The 19,469-nt window shown below is 55.1% G+C and overlaps 3 protein-coding genes across 9 annotated transcripts in view; 2 read left to right on the top strand and 1 right to left on the bottom strand.

Annotated features, from left to right (window-relative positions):
* Positions 1–2,233, top strand: part of PRRC2C (proline rich coiled-coil 2C) — a 68,052-nt gene extending 65,819 nt beyond the window's left edge. For all 7 annotated transcript variants that reach the window (XM_027895868.1, XM_027895862.1, XM_027895865.1 and 4 more), the window contains one exon: positions 372–2,233. In XM_027895868.1, the coding sequence (XP_027751669.1) occupies positions 372–635 (264 nt within the window). In that variant the 3' untranslated portion in view covers positions 636–2,233. The remainder of the gene's footprint in view (positions 1–371) is intronic.
* A 3,036-nt stretch (positions 2,234–5,269) lies between these two features.
* Positions 5,270–7,739, bottom strand: MYOC (myocilin). The gene is made up of 3 exons (XM_027895880.1): positions 7,051–7,739; positions 6,439–6,558; positions 5,270–6,348 (listed from the first exon to the last, which is right to left on the bottom strand). The coding sequence occupies exons 1-3, from the start codon at positions 7,535–7,537 to the stop codon at positions 5,564–5,566; spliced, it is 1,392 nt and encodes a 463-aa protein (XP_027751681.1). The 5' UTR covers positions 7,538–7,739; the 3' UTR covers positions 5,270–5,563.
* Positions 7,740–8,146: 407 nt separating this feature from the next.
* VAMP4 (vesicle associated membrane protein 4) lies at positions 8,147–18,961 on the top strand. Its single transcript, XM_027895883.1, has 7 exons — positions 8,147–8,309; positions 9,618–9,664; positions 9,968–10,018; positions 16,379–16,479; positions 16,940–17,019; positions 17,204–17,255; positions 18,281–18,961. The coding sequence occupies exons 1-7, from the start codon at positions 8,244–8,246 to the stop codon at positions 18,307–18,309; spliced, it is 426 nt and encodes a 141-aa protein (XP_027751684.1). The 5' UTR covers positions 8,147–8,243; the 3' UTR covers positions 18,310–18,961.
* The last annotated feature ends 508 nt before the right edge of the window (positions 18,962–19,469 follow it).

The following is a 19,469-nucleotide window of genomic DNA, read 5'->3' as shown; positions in this document are numbered from 1 at the left end:
CCTCCTCTGGCCTGTGCTGAGGGGGGAGCTGCAGTTGGAGCCTGCTGGCAGCACTGTTTATACTTACAAAGCTCTGCAACAGTAGTGGCATAGAAAGATGTTGGATAATGCTTCAGACCCTTGTCCTTGATCCTCCTTTCCCGGGGGCAGGATTAGGAAGAGGAAGGGAAGCCTAGGCACGAAGTTAAGCTACTGCTGAGGAGCCAAGCACCCATGGTGACATCTGGAAAGCAACTGGATGGACACTGCCTTTCTAGGAAAGTCTGGCCACTGTGGTCAGTCCTTTCCCTTTTGTTTAGGAAGTACTTTTGTGAAGTCACTCTTGTTCCAATGCCCTCTCTTCAGTGAACTTATTTTCTCCCTCTCTTAAGGCAAAGCAGAGAGCAGAGGTACTTCAGTCCACCCAGAGGTTCTTTTCTGAGCAGCAGCAGCAGCAGAACAAACCCATAGGAGGCAAAGCCCAGAAAGTGGAGGAGAACGGGAGCAAAGCCCCCGAGGCAATCGCTGACTCCTCGGGAGTCTGCCAGGACAAAACGGAGGAGAAGCCCACGCCTGCACCCGCTGCCACACCGAAACCTGTCAGAACTGGACCAATCAAACCTCAGGCAATCAAAACCGAGGAAACTAAATCTTAGAGGCTGTGTTCCCGTGGAGGGGGGAGAGGGGAGGGTGGGCGAGGTGTCAGCAGCATGAGTTTGTGGCCTGAAGGCCGAGGCAGCAGCCTGCTCTCCCTGGGGGCTCCGAGCAGCCTGAAGGGGCACGGGAGCCATCAGCAGTTCCAGGTGCAAAGTACTGGGTGTCCAGCTGAGCTCCTGGGCTCTGGGGGTTCGTGTCTCCTCTCTCAGCATGAAGGCTGCTCTGTGTGCACGTTCCACACGTGTGCGTGGTTTGGCTTACACACCTTCTGCTTCCCACAGTGAGAACGCGGAGAAGTGGCAACGGCAGGGAAGAAGGTGGTGGGGAGGCATGTTCCTGGCTGACACGATGACTTCTCTTATTTTCTTCAGGCTCTGATCTTCAGCTGCTATTTATCTTTTTATAAACCCATGAGTAGGAGAACATGCAGTTCTGAAGATGGTGCTGGGCCAAGTAATGTGTGTTAAGTTTTTAGCGACTTAAGAAGCTTCTATCTTGTAACAAACAGAGGGATCCATGGCCGGCGAGGTCAAACCTCCCGCAACACAGCGATGCTGGTGGTGTTGGATTTCCCTCTGGAGGCAGTGCTTTGCTGGCTGCTGCTGCTTGGATGACAATATTCTGCATTTAGATCACCATATGAAAATGCTACTTGGCCACCTGTGTCCTCTCCACCCGCTGCCCCCTCAGTGGCTCTCACCCCTGGAGTTGAAAGGTTCGTTGCATCGATAGTCAGGTTTGTTCCGTTCACCCCTGTCCAGGTGTCTTTCTATGATGCGAGTGGTCTCTAAACGGTTCCAGTTTCTGTCTGTGATCCAGCAACGAGCACTTAAACTGTGCCACGAGAGTTACGGAAACCTTACTGATTAACGAGAGTTTATCTCAAAGGTGCATTTTCATATCAGAGCTGAGTCGCACCACCTCCTTGCCCACAGTGTGCTGGAAAGTAGAATCAAGTCAAATAAATGCCTTTTTAATTGTATCCTCTAGTATTCTAGCTGTAGGACAGTACTGTATGATACTTCTGTGAATGTAAGATATCCTGTACCTGCTTATGATATGTAGTAGTGACTGTGCTATACTGGAGCTGTTTTTAATAATGTTATTCTAGAGGTTTTTTTTCCAGACAATGATTGAAAAAGCTAATAAAAAGCACCAGGTACCACATCAGTAGCAGAATTTGCTGGTTTTTTTCTGGGATTTTTTTTCCTTTTTTTTCCTTTTTTTTTTTTTTTCTACATTTTTTGGAAGGAAGAGTTGAAAGTCTAATGTGTATAATTTTGTTCAAATGACTGCAGAAGCTGGAAAGGCTGTTGCTGCTATTGATGCCTAGTGAATCGCTATTGGTTATCTTTTTATATAAATATATATATAATTTGAATTTTTGGAAACTCTAGCTGTGATGTCAACTTTGGAAAAAAGTATCCCACTTGTAGTGTGAGTTGGCATTGTACAGAAATTAACAGCCATATTGGTCTAGAAATGTTAAACTTAATTTTTTTTCCATTTGTACAGGGGTAACGCACTGTATGAAATATGTACGGTCTTATTTACATGGGTTTGATTACAGAAACTAATAAAGTATTCTCTAAATAAAGCCCCGGGTGCTCTGTGATTGGTGCAGCGCTGCAGGATGTGACGGGAGCCCAGGCACGGACACGGGTGTGCCGAGGGGAAGCGGGAGGAAAGCACTGCAGCAGCTCCTTGCTGTGCCCCCAGCACTGCCACGCTCCCTCTGCAGGGAAGGTCTCCCAGGATGTGGCTTCCAGCTCTCCATGGAAGGAGCCTGAGGGGTGTGGTTGCCACATATTCCATCTCCAGCGTTTCCTGGCGCTGGTTGTTCCCTGGGGAGGAGCAGAGGAGAGCGGGATGTCCCCGGCTGGTGAGTGACAGCACCCCGGGATAAAGGCGAGAGGTTTCCTGTCAGAGGGAGACGTGGCCTGAGCCTGCCCAGCTCCCCAGGCCCAGCCCTGGGGTGTGGGGTGTGGGGTGTGGGAGGCAGGACACGGGCAGCTGCCACTGGGGGGAACTTGCTTCCCAACATACTCATGTTTGGTGTCCAAGAAGTAATTCCTGCCCTGGGAGAAGGTGCTGGCTGGCTCTGCACTCTGAGGAAAGGGAAAGCCAGGCAAGGGGTGTTGGGGGGAGTGGGGCAGTTGGTCAGGGGTGTGTTGTTGCCTCACCCCGCAGCATGTTGGGAAGCAGCAGCCCTGCCCAGGTTGGTTCTGTTTGGGGGTAGAACTGCAGCAATTGCAGTAAATAAAAGGTTCTGTATTCCACAGACGAGGAATGGGCAGGGAGAACCTCCAAGCAGGTAACACTGCAGGGAAATGACCTTTTTCACAAGGATCCCCAAGAGCACAACTGCGGTGAACCCTCAGGGAAAGGAGGGAGGGGGTGGGGAACTGGGTGAATGGAGACACTCATTTATCTATAAATGTGCTGTAAAGTTAATTGAGCTGTGCTGATGTTTCCTTGGTTTGAGGTTGTCATCTGCCTGTTTTACCCCAAAAAGGGGAACTCATTCACCAGAGTATTCTATTTTTAAGGAAATGCTGTTGAAAGGATGAATGGTAAATTCTGTGGTAATAAAGGAAGTCAGTTCTGTGGTAACTAGGAAGTCAGACAAATCTCCCACACTTCAGGAGTGTACCAGGCTTTGGGCTGTTTCTTGCAAAAGAGCTGAACAAGGGTAATGTTTCTGCAGAAACTTAATGAAAAGCAAATTCTTGGGCATTTTATGCCTCCAAATAACCCAGTTTTGATGTGTGTCTCTCCCCAAAACCCCAAACCACCCTGGCTGCCTCTGAGGCCAGGTGGAGCTTTCAGTCACTGACCCCAGTTCATCAAATATTTTTATGACATTTAATCAGATAACTTGCCCCGGCTATTTACGCTGGAGTAGCTCTTGCTTTTTTAATCTGAGTGGGATTTGGTGTTTAATCTCTTTTCTAGGACTCTGATCATCAGAAAGAATTGTGCTGAACCTCACAGAAATGAGGGAGCTATTTTGCTTGGGTAATTAATTTTTTTTTTCCCCTTTATAATGTTCAGGCTGTGAAAAGACTGTAACTTTTCTCAAGGGCAGGAGCAGAAGGGGGTTAAGTGTGACTGGGCCCAGATCCACCACCCTCCCTGGGCTCAGGCTGGCTTCTTGCTGGGATGCAGGAGGGGGGAGGGCTTGTTTTCCCAAAGCCTGTTAAGTAAAGCTGTGTATTCAGCACTGTCCAGCTCCAGCCCAGCTCTCTGGAAATCCTGTGTACACTGGCTTGCCGTCATTTATTTTTTTAGTCAATTAAGGGATGGACTTCCCAGCCTGAAAAGGCCCCGGGGTGGGGCAGGGCTGTCTGCCCTCAATGTCTGGGCTCACCGAGGTGCTGCTGCTCCCCGGGGCTCTGCACAGACCCTGCCTTTCATCCTGGGGCGCAGCTCACACCCCCAGGGAGCTGCGGGGGGAAGGGGGGTGCAGCCTCGCCTCCCACCCTGTTCTGGGACAGAAATGCCTTTCTCTCATCCCCCCTGCCTGGTTTTCCTGCTCTGGGTGGGCAGGTCCTGGCTGGGGCAGGTCAGTACCCTGCGGGCAGGTCTGGCTGCTGCTGCCTCGCTCTGCCCGGGGCTAGAGAGCCTAGCAGGCCCTGCCTGCTCCTGGGTCATCCCTGGCTTTACTGCCCCCCGATCTTGCCCTGCCCACCCTCTGGCTCACCACACCCCTTATGCACAGAGCCAGTCTCACTTCTTACAACCCTCACATATTCCAAAATAAAGCGTGGGGATGACACAGAAGCCAAGTTCTTCATTATGTTCTATATGTAAATACAGTGCTACACTTAGGACAGCAGTGTGTTAGGAGGACAGCAGTGGGGTGAAGCATAGACAATCCCTGTAGGTGACCATCTCAAGTGTCCCACTGTATTCTCTCTCCTTTCTCACTCGTTCCAACACGTGGTGTGTTTCTGTCAGAAGCTGCCTCTTAAATGTGGCCTTTTCCTACCCCAGGCTTCATGGTTTCCCCCTAGATGAGGCTTGGAAAGACAAGGTGCAAGGCAGCAGTGGTGCTGGGCAGCGTGGATTGGGCCAGGACCCTACACAGCCCCTGGGGGTTGTGGGTGCTGCTGCCCCAAATGCCAGGGGGAGGGAAAGAAAAAGCCTCTTAGGAAATTTCCACAATAAATTGATAAAGCAGCGTTTTTTGGACTGCTGTGGGCAGAGCTGCTGGCCCAGCACGGCCCGCAAAGCCAAAGCACGTGGCTTGGAGGGGCTGGATGCACCAAGAGGCCCCCTGGCTGCAGGATGCTCTGCCAGCACTCCCCACCCCTGCTCTCTTGGCTGCTTTCTTTTCCCCGATAAAACAAGGCTTGTGCAATGAGTGTCCATATTACCTGCTGCTTTTGATACTGCTGGATGATAATTTGGAGGTGGCTGAGCTGCAGGATGCCCCTGGGCACTGCTGGTGTGGGACGCAGTGGGTTTGTGGGCTCTCCACACGGGAGCTCTGCAGGGCTGGAGCCTGGAGACAGGATTCCCGACCTTGCAAGAGGGGATCGCTGCTCCCAGCCACGAAAAGGGGGTATTTTTAGGCTGACCCTCCTGGACAGCTCCCCCCACATACCTGCCCTGCCCAGCCCTCACCCTGCCTGAGTAGCTCCGGGCTGGGTGCTGCGGTGACCCAACCGAAACCCACCGAGGCTGGGGAGAGGTTTCTCTGGCTCCGCCAGGCTCTGGAGCAGCACTTCATCTCTCCCTGCTGCCCTCGAGTGCACGGGGGTGTCGCTGCAGGTGCCAGCAGAGACCCGGGCGGCCCCTCCCTCACCCGGGGCTGTCCAAGGCCGGTGCTCCCGGCCGTGCCGGGGGAGCTGCGGAGCAAAGCAGGATGCCAAGGCACACACGGGGGTCCCGGGGGCTGAGGCGGCGCGTTCCCAGCCCCAGCTCACGCCTGGGAGAGGCGCACGGGGTAGGTGACCATGTTGAAGCTGTCCCAGGCGAAGAGCTGCCGCTCGGAGGGGTTGTAGTCCAGCATGCTGAGGTAGCGGAAGCGGTTCTCGAAGGGGATGCTGAGGGCCCGGCTGGCGCCCGTGGCCGTGTCGTAGGCGAAGTTGATGGTGGCGTTGGGAGCCGAGTAGCTACTGACGGTGTAGAGGGTGCCGCAGATGAGGAAGGAGTTGGCCACTCCCCGCTTGCGGATGTTGGTCTCCCAGGTCCGGCGGATCTCCAGCGTCTGCGGGTCCAGCTTGGAGAGGACGATGGCCCCCCGGGCACTCTCGGTGCTGTAGATCACCCAGAGCCCCGTCTCGTCCACTGCCAGGTCGATGTCGGTGTAGCCGCCCCAGGAGTAGGGGTACTGCCCGTGGTAGCCGGCACCGGGGATCTCCCTCTCGGCCGTCACGGTCTCTCCCCGCAGGTCGTAGCGGGCCACGGAGCGCGAGTGGCGGGGCTGGAAGAAGAGCCCGCCGCGGTAGATGACGGCCCCCGTGCTCTCCAGGGGCCGCGGCAGGATGTGCACCTTGGCGGGGTAGCCCCGGGCCAGCTGCTCGGCCTCCTCGTACTGGAAGAGCTGCCGCACCTCGGTGCCCACCGCGTCCACGCGCCACGTGGTGTCCCGCGTGAAGGGGGGCACGGGCTCGGGGTCCTTCATCCACACGCCGTACTTCCCAGCGATGGAGTCCGCCCGGCCGAACACCACGGGCTCTCCCACCCACACGAGCTCTCCGCAGCCTGCTCGGGACAGGAGGGCAGAGAGGGGGGATCACCGCGGGCCCCTCGGCGGGGCCGGGCGGTGCCCGGAGCTGCGGGGCGGGGGGGTACCTGAGTCCGCGCCCCCCGGGCGGCCGAGCGCCGTCTCCTCCAGCAGCCGGGACACGGGAACCTCCGTCCGCTCCGACTGCAGCTCCTGGAAGGTGAGGGGCTGCGGCTCCCAGCGGGGCGCTGCAGTGGGACCAGCGCAGTGTGAGCAGGGCTGGGCCAGCCCCCCTCACTGCCGTGACTGCCCCCGCCGCACCGGGGGCTCCGTGCCCGACCGCTGCCTCCCGGAATGCCCGTGTCTCCTCGGTCGGGAGCCTGAGGCCCCCTCCCACTGCAGCAGGGCACATCTGTTGTCCCCCCCCCTCCCCTCCAAGAGTGTGGTTTAATTTTCCTGAACTAAATCAATCTCCCTGGACTAGTGCCCTGTGACCCCGCTCTGCTCCAGGGCAGGTGAAGGGACGAGGAAGGCTCTGGCTGACAGCGCTGCTTTTGGGGGTGTGGTGCGATGGGCTGCGACCCTCCGGTAGGGCTGAGCCCACGGGGTCTCTAAGAGTGGGGAGCAGTAGTGGGTGCCCCACACGGGGGGGCTGCAGAGGGACTTGCCCAGCGCCCGTGGGGAGCCCTGGTGCAGAGCCGGTGGCAGGGCCGCCCGGAGGTCCCGGCCCCGGCACTTACCCTTGCCGGGGGGGCGCAGGGTGTCGCGGCCGGGCCCGTCTCTGCCGGGGGGGCAGCGGCCGGCCCGCAGCCGGGTGATCTCCTGGGCGCTGCTCTCCAGCCGCCTGCCCAGCTCTTCCTTCTCCCGCTCCAGCTGCCCCTTCTCCTCCTCCAGCCGGGCCTTGGCCCGCAGCAGCTCCCCGTAGGCAGCCTCCAGCCGCACGGCCGCCGACACTTGCTGGGGCTCCCGCGCCCCGCCGGGCCCCGCGCCCCCCCCTGCCCGCTCCCGGCTCTCCAGCCGGCTCAGGCGGGCAGCGAGCGCGGCCAGCTCCGCCCGCAGCTCGGGCACGCCGCCGGCAGCCTCGGGGCAGGCGGCCTCGACGGGGCTGGCCACCGTGAAGGAGTAGGTGCAGTGCCCGGCGCTGTCAGGGGCGCGGCGCAGGAACGCGGTGTCGGCGCGGCCGCGCAGGGCCAGGGACCCCCAGAGCAGCACCCACAGCCCCAGCATGGCCCCACGCTCTGTGCTCGCCGGGCACCGCCGCCTGTATTTATAGGGGAGAGGGTCCGGGCGGCGGGGGGCGGGCGAGCAGGAGCCTTCCAGATGCCTGCGGTGGCACCGGCACTGCCCCCGCCGCCTCCCCGGGGCCGCTGGCCGCGCTCGGCGGCCGCGGGGCCGTGTGCCAGGGGTGACGGCGGGGGCGAGGCGGGAGGAGCTGCCCCCGCCGCGGGCGGGGAGGATCCGCCGGGCGCTGATGCGGAGCCCCCGGGGGCCGCGCGGGGATGGGGATGGGAATGGGGATGGGAATAGGAACGGGAATGGGGCCGAGGGAGCCTGTCCCGGTCCCGCCCCCTCACGGCAGGGCCCCGCCCCGGAGCTCGCTCCGCCCCCGACAGGCCCCGCCCTTTCCCCGCCTCCGCCCCGCCCATTCATCGGTAGCTCGGCGCTCGGCGCAGCGGGCGGAGCGCCGAGGCGGTCGATGTGACGGCGGCCCCTCCGCCGCACCGGCCATTTCCCGCCGGCCCGGCCCGAGCGCGGTCACCGCTCTTGCCCTGTCTTCTCCTGCCCTGTCCTCTCCTCTCCTGCCCTACCCTACCCTGCCCTGCCCTGCCTTGGCCTGTCCCCTCCCGTCCCTCCCCCTCCACCCGTCCGGGCCCGCCGGTGCGGGTGACCCGGCCGCTCCCCGCCGCCCCCCCTAAGCATCCCCACCGCGGCCATGCCGCCCAAATTCAAGCGGCACCTGAACGACGACGAGGTGACGGGCTCGGTGAAGAGCGAGCGGGTGAGTGCCGCCCCTGCGGGGTCCCGGGGGGTGGCCGGGTCGGTGCCCCGGTGCGGGTCCCTGGCCGGGGGTCCCTGTGCCGCCGCACCCTGCGGGGCCCGGAGCGCTGGGACAGCGGCGTTCGGTCAGCGAGGGGCTGTGCGAGCATCACGGTGACCGTGGGGTAAAATCAGCCACCTTAGGGGGGAAGGGCTGCCCTGGGAACCTGTTGTCGTTCCTGTGCTCCGTGGCCGTGAGACCCCGCTGTGCTGCGGCCTCCCGCCCTTGTGCAGAGCTTGGCAGGGCCATGTCCCGGCTCTCTTGCCTCGCAGCCGGCCGGGGAACTCGTGTGAAGCCGCCCTGGGTTTACAGCTGAGTTCTTCCCCTGTCGCCAAGGTCCTCTGACGGTCCAGGCTGTGGGTACGGGTCACAAAGGTGCAGTTGCCTGGGTTAGACAAAGCAGGTTTAACCTGGCGTGTTTGTCCTGGGGTCACACTGTGCTAAAACTCAGTTTAGACCGTGGTCTTAAGCGCTGCTGCAGCTCCCACCAGCTGTCGGTGAGATGAGGATCCCGCGTTCCAGGAGCGCTTTGCTCATCGTTGCGGGAAGCAGCGGCTGGAACTATTGCAGGGTCTCAGGGGTTGCTTAGGTTGATTGACGAAATGTGACAAGGGTGGAAATATAGGGGGGCTTTGAAATAAGAGCATCAGGCTTGCAGGTGGGGGCCTGAGTTTGTGCACAGGGGAAGCAGCAGCTGTTGGTACCTCAAGGACCACAGCTGTGTCCCTGGGCCCCTGCCTTGAGTGTGGCATTTCCCTCTATTGACTATTTTTGACCCTGAACTGATGTTTCAAGGAGCCCTAAGCTCCATTTGGGAAACCTGTGCTGCCCTGATAGGAGAAACAAACTGTAGTAAATGTCTTTGTCCAAAACTTTCAGGCTTCAGTGGGACTGTGGGATTGCTCTTAAAAATCAGCCTTTGGACCATCTAGTGGGATCAGCAAATCTGAGCGGAGCAGAGGAGCCGTCAGACCACTCTGCTTCCCTGCCCAGGGAGCCCAGAGTGTTTCCTTGTGCTTATCCTTACACCTGCTCCTATCAGGTGGCTGGAGAGACCATGTCCTCCAAAGCTGGTGTGGATCTGACTTCCCACATGGATGGGATGGCACAGGGTGGCTGTGAGCAACACTGATGTTTTTTGGGTGCAGGGCTGGGGACTGTCCCTTGAGCAGAGAGGGCCTTCCTGCAGGCAAAGGATGCCGATTCCATCCTAAGAGCTGGAAATGTGTGTGAAATGGTGGTTACTGATTGTTTTTACTGTGTTTGCAGAGGAACCTGCTGGAGGAAGACTCAGATGAAGAGGAAGACTTTTTCTTGTGAGTTCCTGAACGGCTGCTGTAGGGAATGCAATGTCCTGCCTGCCTCCATCTCTGGGAATCAAAACCTCTGATTCCTTTGGGATGATCTCCCAGAGCCTTGGCATTGAGCATGAATTAAGTCTTAATAGGTGTGGCCTTTTGTACGATGGGGTGTCCCATTTATCCTCAGACAGGGGAGGGACTCGTGGGAGCTATGAAAACAATCCTTCATCCACCAGGCATCTGTTCTCTCTTTTGAGTCTTGGTTAAAAACATGTTTTCATTGTATCCGCCATCCTGACTGATCTTTTCTGCCTGCAGGAGGGGGCCTTCTGGACCTAGGTTTGGACCCAGGAATGACAAGATCAGGCAGTAAGTTGTTGTTCCTCAGTGTCACACAGATAATAATTTATTCTAGCACTGTGAGCCCCTGCTGCTGTTTTGCCAAAGTGTTTCTGTGTAGTTCTTAACAGGAACGTTCCTTGTGCCTGCTTTCTTCTAATTGTTATGTCCTACCCTACGTGACCACAGCTAAAGGAAATCTGAGATTTGATGCAAGGTGTCAAGAAATTGAGCCCTAACAAAGACAAAGGGATGAGATTCTATCACAGTAGCTAAGTGGAGGTTCTGCAGCCCTTGCTGGGCTCTGGTGGTGAGCTGTTCCATGCTTTGGTGAGGCTCTTTTTCTGGAGCCCTGAACTTTAGCCTTCACTAGCACAACTTTTTATTGGTTTGTGGCTTTTTTTTCCTCATCCTGTAATGTGCTCCTGAACGTTTCAGGAAAGCAATTGGGCAGGGACACACCAGCACTGTGTTTTTGGGCAGCAGCTGGTCCTCTGGCCTCTTCTCCAGATAAAAACCTGATAGAGGTGACCTGGAGATGAGCAGTGACTCAGTGGGGTCAGAGCAGCTGGAAAACAGGAAACTATTACAGCTGGAGGAGGATTAGGGCAAGAAGGAAAGAGTGAACACACTGGATCCTCCTCCCATCGAGTCATTTCCTGGAGGATGCTTGTTCAGGGCTCCAGTTTTCCCTGCCCTTTGCTATGAGGGATGTGGTTGTAATTAAAAGTGTGGGGGCACTCTCAGCCCCCTGCTTTGTGTTGCCCTGTTTCCTCTGGGGAGCCAGAACAGGGCTCTGTGTGGGGAGTGATGGCTGGGCTGCTCAGACTGGCTCTGAGCGTGGCTCTCCATGAGGGCTGTTTTCCATGGCAGGAAGATGCCGGTGCAGCTCTGGGATGACTCACAGCCAGTGTCAGCAGCAAGCAGTGCCTGTCTGTGCCCGCTCGCCACGGTACCCGCGGGGCCAAAGGGCACTCAGATACAACACAGGCAGGGGCAGCTCACTGTGCATTGAGTTTTCAGGGATCTGATCCTTGGAATAAGCCAGAGTGGATAAAGCCTTCCTTGTAGGGCACAGCCAGGCTGATTGGGAGTAAATGAGGTGGAGAGGGTATAATGTCTGTCCCTTCATCCTCCTCTGATGGAAAGGAATTGCAGTATCTTCTGCTTTCCCTGTGTGGTGGGGAAAAACAGGAGCTCTTCTCTTCCCACGGTCTTGGCCTGGGAGACAGGAGTGGGGGCTTGGGTAGAGGATGGCACAGCACCTGTGGAGGGGAAGGAAAATGAAAGAGGCATTCAGCCAGGAACTGGTGGGTCCAGAGTTGTGATGTGACTCGTGCCCAACGCCCCTGAGACTTGCCCACTGCCAGAGATTGCCTGGACAGTGGACCTGGCATGGAATATGTCTCTTGGGGTAGCAAGTGGCTACATCTATCCAGTATCTGGAGCATCTGTTAGAGAACAGTGTTTATTTTCTGCTCTCATCAGCGCTGATTGCTTTGTTTAATAAGCACTTGTGCCATGCACTCATCACTCCTTGTCGTGGAGCTCATTGTCAAGTTTCTGATCTTGTGCCGATGAATCGATGCCTGGTCTCTCAGTGAACCAGTTTATTCTGATTTCAACAATGACAGGGTTGGGCTGCTGCTGAAAACCTGTAAGCAAAAGACATTTTAAGGAGGAATTGAGCATTTGGAGAGCTGAGGCACAGCTGGGCAAAGCTAGAGAGCTGTACAGGGCTGGAGGAACGAGGTGTGTAGACAGGCGTAAAAGGAAACTGGATGGAGGACTGGGGGGAGGAAAAAGTGATGGGAGCAAAGGTGTGGAACGTGTTGAATGTGAGGGTCAAGGCTGGAAGCTTTTCCTAGTTGTCACTGGGAGCAAAGGGGCTTGAGTGAGGATGGAGTTTGGTGGCAGAGACCCTCAAGGCTGGCTCAGCTGTGGGGACACTGCAAACCTCGGAGGGGAAGGAGGTGAACTGCAGTCGGCAGCAGTGGCAGGAGGAAGTGTCAGTCCCCTCCACGCTGTGTTTCCTCCTGATGTGTGTCTGGAAGCTGCTTGGTTAGGGTGGACTCTCCTCTGGTAACTGAGAGGCCACATGGGGTCCCTTGGGCTCCCTCTGAGACCTCCCATTCCCAGTGTGGGCTGGAACTGAAAGGCAGCTTTTACAGGCTTTTATCCTTTCCCCCAGAGTTACCAGAACAGGTAAGGGAAAGCTGAACTCCTTTCTCTGCCTTTCCTGAAGGTGTGTGTGACAGCTGTTAGTGCCATCTCAGGGGAAGGTGGGGTGTTCATCTTCCACCTGCATTTCTCTTATTTAGATCAATAGCCTCTAATCACAGGCCATCTTTTCAAAAGCACCGCTAAAATCACCCCCTTTTTCGCACTGCTTGGCTTGTTTCATTGCTGCTGTTTGTGCCCTCTGGAGACTGTGCTGTTGGATTCAGGTTCCTGCTGGTGCTGAGGCTCAGCACACTGCTGGGGTATCCCAGGAGCCGGGTCTTGGTCCCTGTGATTCCCTGGTTGCTGTGCTGGGGGTGCCCAGCATCCCTGGCCTCAGAGCTCGGATTTGTTGGCTCTGTCTTTCTGTAGGCCCTGAGGAAGGGGAGAGTTTGAGGAATGGTTTGAAGGCAAGAGCTGACAGCAGCTTCCCAGGGCCTGGCTGTTCATGGCAGCTGGCTGGTTGTGCAGTGGGGCCCAGCCACAGCGCAGCCTTTAGTTTAGAGGTGATACCAAGACCATGTTTACAGGAATCATTGTTGGAAATAATCCTTTCCATGACTGAGAGGCTTCAGGGAAGCACAGGCTGCTGTTTTCCTCACAGCTGGGACGAAGCAGCAACTTAAAGCCAGGTATCTGTGGCACGGTTCAGTGCTGATACCCTGTTGCTGAGCTGTGGCTCAGGGAGTTCTGTGCAGTGCTGGCCTCCTGCCTTTGTGCCTTCCATCTGCCCTGGCTCTCCAGCCTGTTCCCTTTTCCCTGGGTTACTGCCACCATGAGGGATGTTTGGGTGTTATCTGCACCCAAATACCAGCACTGTTAATATGGCTGGGGTGGAGAACAGCAGTGTGTCATGCTGGCTGTAAACAGGCAGCCTGGAGATGAGCAGCAGCCTTGGGCAGCACATCCTGTGTGTGCATGGCCTGTTCGTGGCATCTGGAGAATGCAGCACACTGTTGTCAGCACAACACCCTGAACAGCCCAGGGAGTTTTCAGTGTGGCCAAAATGGAAAGGTTTATTCCTCCCACTCTGGCACAGCAAAGCACAAGAAAAGAGGAGTCTAAACCAAGCTAAGCACTGTTGGTTCTCCTGCTGCTTTGACAGTGTACTCTTGCTGTCCTTGTTAAAAGCATCATGTTTGCAGTAATTAGTAAGAAGGAGGGTCGTGGGAGACATATTTTATGCTTTTGTCTTTCTCCCTTTCCTGGCAGGTATTTGTTGTATTTTATTTCTCTTGGAAATCTGGCTGGAGTGAAGCACATGAAGTGTATGTGTCCAAAGCCGGTAGCTCCCCGACAGGAAATACGTTTTGAATTAGAGGATTCATTCCCTCTTGCCAAATAAAGCAAGAAAATATTTTCTTCTTGATTCTTCTTGAGTTTCCAGCCTCAAGCATGCCAAACTAGTGGGAATTTTTAAATTTGTTTTAAAACTACTGGGCATCTTTCAGCTCCCTCCTGTTTTTTGTTTTGTTTTTTTTTCCCAGGGTTCTCTTTTACATCCAATGCCAAAAGGTATCGATTGGGCTGCTCAAATGTTTCTGTGTTTCATGGAAGTTCAAGGCCTCAACATTTGTGGGAGTTTAGAAGCCTTGGTTTCTCTGTGCCTCCATTCTCCACCTGGGAAATGTTTTGTTCTTTTGGAGACAGTTAACAGCCAGCCCAAGGTTTGGGGAGGGAGCAGAGGCTCTTGGTGTTTTGTCAGCAGCTCCAGTGAGAAGGGAGGGGATGCTGAGGTGCAGCTTGGGCAGCGAGGGTCTGTGCTCCATAGGTCTCTCCCAGATGCTGGTCCCCACCACAGCAGCTTCAAGTCAGGTACCTGCCCACTTTGCCTCCAACACTTTGGGGCGTCCCAGGACTGCAGCAGCACCTCTCCAGGCTCTGACCTGTACTGGCAAGGATACAGGTGGTGCTGCATTGCTCTGCACGTTCCTGGATGCACCATAACCTTGTGTGCTCCCACTTGTTGGTTGTACCAGGATAACTTGGTTACAAATCTGCTGTAGGAGGAAATCTCTACTTCCAAGCCAGTAAATGATTTTAGAAACATTTACATACTGCAAATGTAGACTTCTGCCTGTGAAGCTGATGTTTAAGGCCTCAGAGGTTTTGCCAAGTTGGCTCATCTGGGGTAGCAGATGTTTCTGCTTTTCCTCTCTCACTCCAAGCTGGAGCTGCATTGCTGGCGACTCCAAGCTGGGATTTGTGCCGAGGTAAGGAAACCCCCCTGCAGAACATCCTCCTCCTCCTCACCTGCTGTCCCAAGGATGGGCCCTTTGCTCCGCAGGGCACTGCCAGGTGTTTCCCAGGCAGCCTCAGGCTGTGCCCTCAGTGCCACCTCCCGCGCCTTCCCAACGGTGGCAGCTCTGCCACTCACCTCGTACCTTGAAAAGCAAATGGTGGAGCAGAACAGGCTCCTGGGCACGGGATAGGTTCCTGCTGAGAGGTATTTAGGGATTATCCGTGCCCTTCCCCTCCAGATAAGGAACTCCATCCCTGTGGAAGGTGGGAGCTGCCGCCGCACGGTGTGGGTGGGTTCAGAGAGATGCTGCTCCCACGGGCTCTGTGATGCAGCACAGGGAAGGCAGGTTCCTTCCTGCTGCTGTCCTAAATGAAGCAAATTTTTCTGTGTGCTGCTGGAGTCCAGCATGTGCCACATGAAGGCTGTTGACTCTGAAATTGGTTTCAGAGGGGTTGCCTGGCTGTTCCACCTCTGGGAGCCGCAGTGCAGTGGTGCTACAGAGCTCAACCTGAAAGGCTAAGATGGGAAACCCCTTCATATTCAAAAGGCTGGAGCTCTTCCTAGAGCTTTCTGGGGAGAAAACAACCTTTTAATGATTTTTTTTCTTGCCTGCTTTTGGAACAGTAAATAAATGTGAGCAAGGCATATGCTTTTCCATTGTGACCACTCTTGCTTGTTGCAGCTGCTCCCGGTCGGCACAAGTGTCTGCTCGGTGAGAGGCAGGCAGCTGGCAGGGAGGCAGGAGAAATGGGTCAGTGTGACCCTGTGCCTCTAATTAATTAATTAGAAGCATGGGGGCTAGGACAGAGCCCTGTTCCTGGTTGTGCAGTGCCCCCTTGACTGGCCTTGGGCCAGTTGCTCCCAGTCTGCCTTGGCCCCAGTTTCCCAGGCCACGGGGGAGGATCTGCTGTTCCTGTCGTTCCGAGTGCTCTGAGCTCAGGGTAAGGTGGAGAGCTGCTGAAGGGGCCCGTTTGTGCTGCATATTTAGCTACTGCCGGATGTATTTCAGTATGTTTAAAGTGCTTAAACGTTTTTAATTGAGGCAACCTAAGCCATCAAACCTCAGGTTGCTGCAGAGTGAGTGGCCTGGAGCTATTTCTGGTTTGTTGCCCTGTGTGTGGCGTTGCCTCCAAGATCCTGCCGTTGCCATTGACTTTCTGGGAACGGTATGTCTCAAACAATGTATTGTATCCCCAGGGCCTCAAGGAAATTCTTATTTCTTTCTCCAGGAAAATAGAAGTGTATTAGCTCCAAAGTACAAACCAGAATGTAGCAGTATTTTTCCACCAGGAAAATTCTTCTCTCTTGCCAGTGTGTTTTTTTTTTTAACTGGAGTGAATAAATACATTTTTAATAACCCTCCGGGTGTGATTTAGGCTACTGCTCACTGAAGTGACTACCCAGAGAGTTGCATAACCTGTGAGAAGATGAATTATAGCGTGGTTTAGTTCATGTCAGCCATTCCTTTGCTGTCCACTTGATGCCCCTGGCAGAGTGGGTTTAATTCAGTAATTCAGTTTCCAGAGGGGGAGTGCACCTTGATTTGATTTCACTCCAAGTTATCGAGCAAAGGTGTGGTGTGAGGTTCTATGAAATGTGGAAAGACAAGGCGTGGGTTTTATCCTTTTTTCCCCTTTGTGAGCTCTTCTGCAGCAGAGGTGCCCACCACCAGCAAGTAGTGCCTTTTCATACTGTGTGTTACCCTTTCTGCTGACTTCCCAGTGTTCTCTCTGAGCCCCTTGTGTTCTCTGGCCCTTCCTGAGATTGCTGGAGACTCACCCCATGGCTCTGGCTTCCTCAGCACCCCATCGACCTCTCTCCTCTGTTGTGCCCTCTCATTTTGCTGGGTGAGCTCTGGGCAGCTCTGAGCTGATGCTCAGCCTGTGGTGCTCAGTTCTTTCCCTCACGCTGCCTGTGCTCTGCCCCAGTGTCCAGAACCAGGTGGACGAGGTCATCGATGTCATGCAGGAGAACATCACAAAGGTGATCGAGAGAGGCGAGCGGCTGGATGACCTGCAGGATAAATCAGGTGCGACCCCAAATGCAGCTCTGCTGGCCTGTTCCCCACATCTTTTCCTAATGACAGACCTGGGCTTGTATTTCTATCCTTCCTGGGAGTGGTGTTTCCCAGCGTTTGGCTGCAGATCTGCCAACATTCTTTCCACCCTCACCTTCTGCTGCTCTGTGCCGAGGTGTTAGTTTGGGGGCATCTGTGTGCTGTGATCTAGTAGGTCCTTCAAGCAAAGGTAGATTGGTCTGTCTCCTGGCACTGTCCACTGGCTTGCAGAGCAAATTCCTTACGACTCATCTTGTGTGTGCTCTGGTGAAGGGCGTCACACTGGCACCTGCTGGGGCTTTGGTGAATCACGCTGTGGTTGGGTCTTTTCCCTGACACTGAGTTTATTGCATAGAACTCAGTGGAGTTAGAAGGAGTGGGTGCTCTGACTGTGTGTGCACCACTGAATCACCTCTTTCCTTTCCTTTACCAGACAGTTTATCAGACAATGCAGCAGCTTTTAGCAAAAGAGCCAAGCACCTCCGGAGACAGATGTGGTGGCGAGACTGTAAGGTGAGCCAGAACGGGAACAGGCAGGGGTGGGTTTGTGAGAGGGTGGGTACCTGCCTGCTCCTGGGAGGGGATGGAGAAGCTCTGCTTTCCAGCTGAAAAGATGCTGGAAGGCAAAGGCTTCCTTTTGGGTTAAAGCAGATGCCCCAGGCACCCTGTGTAACATGCCTGTGTGCTCCCCTTGCAGATGAAGGCAATCATAGCGATGGTGGTGGTTATCCTCCTGCTCGTGATCATTGGTGAGTAGCTCCAGATCACCCCAGCTTTGTCTGGCATTGAAATATTCGTGGCATTCCATGCTGGGACACCATGGTGGTCCTCGTCCCTAGGGGAGTGCACCTGAGCTGCTCCATCAGGCCCCACTCTGCCTTAAGCCATCCTGAGTGGTGCCTGTGGGCCACGCTGTGCTCCTTCTCTGCAGGGCTCAAACAGAGTCCTGCTGACTCTGACCAAAGCCAGCAATGCCCTGCCAACCTTGCACTGAGCCAGGCTTGGCACTGACTGATGCCAGGGCTGGTGGGAGGAAATGGAAAAGTTTCAGACCAAAGCAGTGTCTTCCAAAGGCATCTCCACACGCATCAGCCATCTTGCAATGAGCCTGCTGTCTACAAACGCTCTTCTCCTAAGCTGCTTCATTTTCACCAAGTAGCTATTTTGGCTTTGCCATTGGTCCCTTCCCCTGCCCTCTGCCCTTCCTGGAGCTCCCCAGAGCACAGATGTCACTGCTTTTCCTACCAAACAGCTAAAAATGACCAGAATGTGCTTCTTCCAGCAGAAGTAATTCATCCCTCTGCTGCAGAATGATGTGCTCCAGGGATCCAGGCAGCCCAGCACGGCAGCTCAGCACTTCCAAGCCACTGGGCCTGGAGGGTCTTCCTCCCACTGCAGTGGCCGGGGGCAGCTCTGCAACTGTTCATGTTCCCTCAGCAGTGCCCTCCCGGCCTGTTGTCCTTCTGACACACAGCCTGCAGCAAGAGAGAGGCAGAGCTGGCAGCAGGGCGGAGAGAGAGAGAGAGAGAGAGAGAGAGACTGATGGAAAATCCCATCTGGTTTAATTTTGGGAAGCTGGAAGGAGATGAAGGTGACAGGATATGTTGTCTAGTGTGTGTGCAGGCAGCAGATTGCTTTAGCTTGATGTTGGGAACACACTTGTGCTCGCAGCTGCTCGGTGTTTGTCGCTCCAGAAGCAGGGGGGGCTGCCTGGCAGGGCCAGGCGTTGCTCACGACGGTGGGTGGTGAGAGCTTGTTCCTTTGTGTCTTCCAGTACCCATAGTCCTGAAGTACCGTTCCTGACGGGGCCGCTGGAGGCTTCGCTGGAGCAGCCTCTGGGATATCCAAACTGCTGTGTAATTTAAGTGAGATATCTGTATATAGCTTTGAAGTTGTTTTTCTCCTGGGAGCGAGGAGAAGGAGGAGGAGGAGGTGGCAAGCGGCCAGTTCTAACGGTGTGTTTTAGGAACTGCCAAACAGCCCCTTTCCGGTCCAGTACCTGCTCCTCCTGTCAGACTTATTTTTTATAACAGAAGATTCAGATCCCAAATCGCCTGTTTTGGGGAATTCTGGGTCTCTGGTTTGTGGAGCTGGCTACTTGCCACTACAATCTATCTGTATATATGGTTGAGTTGTAATATTAATAATAATACTGTCGGAGCAGCTCCCTGCTGTGGAAGGCAGAGGGGACTCTGTCCTTTAATCAGAGATAAGGAGGGGATAAATGTCTGAAGAGGAACATACCAGTATATTACAGGAAACTGGCTCTTCTGTGGAGAACTGCAAGGGTGTTCTTTCTCTCCTGTTAAAAGAGAAAAAAAAAAAAAAAGAAATTGGGTTTTACAATCCAGAAGACTTTCTGGTCCTGCCATGGGAATGCACAAGCTCGGTGTTTTCAGTATTGCTGCTTACAGCTGTGACTAAAGACATTCCAGTAAACCTATTTTTGACTGTACATGTGGAGTTTCTGCACGTCTTATAAAGTTTTGGAGGACAATCAGGGCTCTCCACGGCCTGGAGTCCCTGGGAATGGGCTGTTTCTGTGTTTTCTTAACCAAAAGCAAGAAGTGTGTGTAGGGCCCAGCAATAAGCACAATTATGTACAGACACAGCAGGAGAAGAGCAGCTCTCTCGAAATCAGTGCCCAGGGAATGAGCCCACTTCCTACTCAGAGCCCTTCCCTTCACACTGTGGTCCCAATCCCAATGCCAGGCCACTTTGCTTCCTTGTGATCCAGTGGGGTGGGGGTTGTTCTCAGACATGTGCTGGGGTGCTCAGGGAGCTGCAGGGGTCCCTGTGCTGGGATAAACAGGAGCTGAACTCCTCCATCCACGGGTGGGACTGTGGGGTTTTGGCTCTCTCTAGCCTTGGTCTGAGGTGTTGGTGGCACTTCTGTCAGCCCTTTATTTTTGGGACCCTTGTTCTTTCCAGCCCTGAGCCTGTGACTTTAGCTGAGCCCAGAT

This window comes from Empidonax traillii, unplaced genomic scaffold (assembly GCF_003031625.1).
Source record: "Empidonax traillii isolate 1590-97213 ecotype Southwest subspecies unplaced genomic scaffold, ASM303162v1 scaffold474:size1423191, whole genome shotgun sequence".
Lineage (NCBI taxonomy): Eukaryota > Metazoa > Chordata > Aves > Passeriformes > Tyrannidae > Empidonax > Empidonax traillii.
Note: the sequence above shows the minus strand (reverse complement) of the source record. Positions and strands in the feature narration are given on the sequence as shown.